We start from the raw sequence: 3,282 nt of genomic DNA, 5'->3' as shown, positions 1-3,282 counted from the left end.
CGCGAACAAAGCTCGCTTATGCGCTATGAATTTGTCTACGTTCTTTCTCCTTCTGACGCTCGAATAATTTCGAGAAAATTAAGTAGTCCGGGCGTGTGGGTGCGAATGATTTCTGCAGGTTGGTCATAAAGTCCGTCCAGGTGTGGATTTCCGATTCCACACCCTTCCACCACACTGTAATAGCAAAGGCATCTCGCGGATGGCTCTTTCGTCAGGGATTTGTTCGTAATTCTTGTAGATAACATTTTTTTCTACGAATTCCTGAGACTTATGCGCATCGCGTGATCCGTCGAGTTTGTAATCGCATTTTGAAAAACTACCCGGCGGAACGTTTCTAGCCGTCGCGCAATTTAAAACGCGTGATAGCATTTCTTCTGTAACTGAGAATTCCATTGTGTCGGGATTAATGTCTTTTTCAGTAACAGTGTCTTTTTTAGCTCTTCCCGCTCGTTCAACGGCTGCCGATATAGCTAATTCTAAAGTCTTGAGTTGTTTAGCTTTTATTAAAAATTTTAAATCATGATGTAGGCCCCCTTGAAAAATATGTAACGCTTGGCATTTAAGTAATTCGGAACAATAAATATTGGAATCTGGTGTTTGAATTTGTTTTATAGTTGCATCGATCAACTCGCTTAAAATATCTTGCAACCTTAAACCAAAATCCCTAGCACTTTAACTAGCATTAAAACCCTGCCTGCATTGTTTGAATTCAATTTGAAGGGAAGAAACAGATCTATTATCTAAATAAAGTTCTTCTAAAGCAGCTTTAAGCTCATCAAAGTTTTCGAATTTTCTATACTGAATTGCCTGCATGGCTTTTCCTTTAATTTTTATATATAAAATGTAATCTAATAATGCATCATGATCGCTTGATTTAACAGATTTAAATGCATACGTACAAGAACGAAAAAATTGATCAAGCTGTAGTTTGTTTGAACCGTCAAAGCAAAACATATCTTTGTAGTAAAGACATGTTTGTATCTTTTTCAATAAGTGGTAACGAAAAAGGAAAGGAACTCAGGCGTAATAGAAGGTTTGGATATGATGATTAGCTTATCATTAACACGTTCGCGCCGGCGCGGGGAACCGGTGACCCACACTAAACTGTCTCATCGGGCGGCGCGGGTCACCGGTGGCCCACACTAAACTGTCTCATCGGGCGGCGCGGGTCACCGGTGACCCACACTAAACTGTCATTAAAAACATTTATTTTTAATAATATTTATAATCAAAAATGTATCAGAACTATAAGTTTTGTACAGTATACAGTAATAATACAGTATTATACAAAAAATTCAAATACGGTTAAAATAACATAAAATCTAATATTGTTTTATTTATAACTGCATTATTTATTGTTTTTTGTGTAATTTGTTAAAACATTCCAAGCAAAGTGCTGGCTGTCCCTCACAAAGTCCACAATACGTCTTAACCCTTTTAGTATTGTTAGTTGCATAAGCTCTGCCCTTTTTATTAGACATATTTTTATAGCATTCCTTGCAGCGTTTACGGGTGTCTCTTGCCGATCCTTTATATGATTGAAGAACGTGTTTATGTGATGGTATATGACGGCATATTTGTTCATTGGACAAAAGATTATCGATAATAATTTCCCTAAATCTTAACATAGTCATATTTTTAATGCCCCATCTTTTATGAATATACCACGCATTCACGAGGGAAGTTCCGCATATTAATTGTATTATTATTTTTCGGTACCATTTAATGGTTTTTCGTAAACAACTGTAGTACGCCGATAGTTGATCTGATAAATCGACACCTTTTTTTGCAATATTGTAGTCAAACACAGCATCGGGCTTTACTCGGTCATTTATTCCTTGCACAAATTTACACTGGTGATTCTTTGAGGTAGTTAACATGCAAACTGGTCTTTTGTCCGCCCATTTCAAAAATTTTACACCACTACGATTTTCAAAGCTTATCATTTCACCACGTTTTTGTTTTGTTTTTGCCTGCGGTGGTAGACTTTTTCTGTTTATTTTTACAGTACCACAAAAAAATGTATTTTTCTCTAAAAGCTCTTCACCCAAAGGGACACTTGTATAATAATTATCAATAAATAGTGTGCGGCCCTCAAATAATAAGCCACTTAATCTCATTACTACGTCATGGGGATGTAATTTCTCAATGATCTGTCCATTTTTCCCAGCATAAATTTCGAAATTATAAGTGTAGCCTTCAGGTAAACACAATTTATATGCTTTTACGCCATACTTATGTCGCTTGCCTGAGATGTATTGGCGAAAGCCTAGACGTCCTCTCCAGGGGACCATACTTTCATCGATAACAATATTTTTGCCTGGTTTTATAGAACTCTTGAAATTATCTACAATTGCTTCAATAATATTTCGAATTTTATGCAACCGATCTTCAGTTCTGGCTGTGGTATCGTCCAAAAAATGTAAAAACTTAAGAATAGATAGAAAACGGTCACGTGTCATTGCCTTTTTTATGCGTGTGTTTGCATACATATCGTTGTTTGACCAATACAATCTAATTTCTGGCAATTGCACAATACCCATAATAAGCAATATGCCAAAAAAAAGTATTCATTTCATCTCTTGTAATAGACTGCCAGCCCTGCTGGTGTATTCTACTAAGAATTATTTATACTTTGAGTAGCATATTTATTTGTTTCATCAACTATAGTCTCTAGTATGTAATCCGTGAAGAATAGTTTGTATAAGGCAAAAGGGTCATTACAGTCAATATTTTTATATAAAAATTCCTCTTCTTTCGAATACTCATTTATTAATACGGTTCTTTCTTTTACTTCCTGCCATTCTTCATCGTGATCCTCGTTCTCTGATTTAGAAATCAAATATTCTTCCTCCGTGGAACACTCGTTCTCTTCATTGATAAAATTAACAAAATCCTCGTCTGAAGAGGAAGAAACTATTCGTAATCTTGCCACTTTTGTTTTCTTGCTTCTAATTATAGATTCATCCGAATCACTTATTTCCATATCCATGTTATCCATTTTTTATAAGGGTAAAAATTAAAAAAAAACATTCTAATCACCTTTCTAATTATATTTACTGTCGGAAATTTGTGGTCAGAATGAAAAAAACGGCACGAGTTACAAAACTTGCACAATAAGATCTCACTGTACTGCAGAGCAACAAACAAGGCGTATGCAGGTCTGAATAGGCAATAATCACGCGCCGCCAGATGAAGCGCAATGTTCATTTCAGCGCCGCTTCATAACAAAACAAACGAAAATCGGCCCCGGCGTGAACGTGTTAAAGACTGAATTTAATA

General features: G+C 35.9%; 1 protein-coding gene and 1 pseudogene across 1 annotated transcript; both read right to left on the bottom strand.

Moving 5' to 3' along the window:
• Positions 1-1,352: 1,352 nt before the first annotated feature.
• On the bottom strand, positions 1,353-2,120 carry LOC113382052 (piggyBac transposable element-derived protein 4-like). The gene is made up of 2 exons (XM_026620613.1): positions 1,666-2,120; positions 1,353-1,614 (listed from the first exon to the last, which is right to left on the bottom strand). The coding sequence occupies exons 1-2, from the start codon at positions 2,118-2,120 to the stop codon at positions 1,353-1,355; spliced, it is 717 nt and encodes a 238-aa protein (XP_026476398.1).
• Positions 2,121-2,122: 2 nt separating this feature from the next.
• Positions 2,123-2,992, bottom strand: LOC113382082 (annotated as a pseudogene).
• Positions 2,993-3,282: the final 290 nt, after the last annotated feature.

Source organism: Ctenocephalides felis, unplaced genomic scaffold (genome assembly GCF_003426905.1).
Source record: "Ctenocephalides felis isolate EL2017-DRISC unplaced genomic scaffold, ASM342690v1 CF-g0.4_SCAFFOLD_03265, whole genome shotgun sequence".
Lineage (NCBI taxonomy): Eukaryota > Metazoa > Arthropoda > Insecta > Siphonaptera > Pulicidae > Ctenocephalides > Ctenocephalides felis.
The sequence above is the reverse complement of the archived record's forward strand: the minus strand, read 5'-3'. Positions and strand labels throughout refer to the sequence as shown.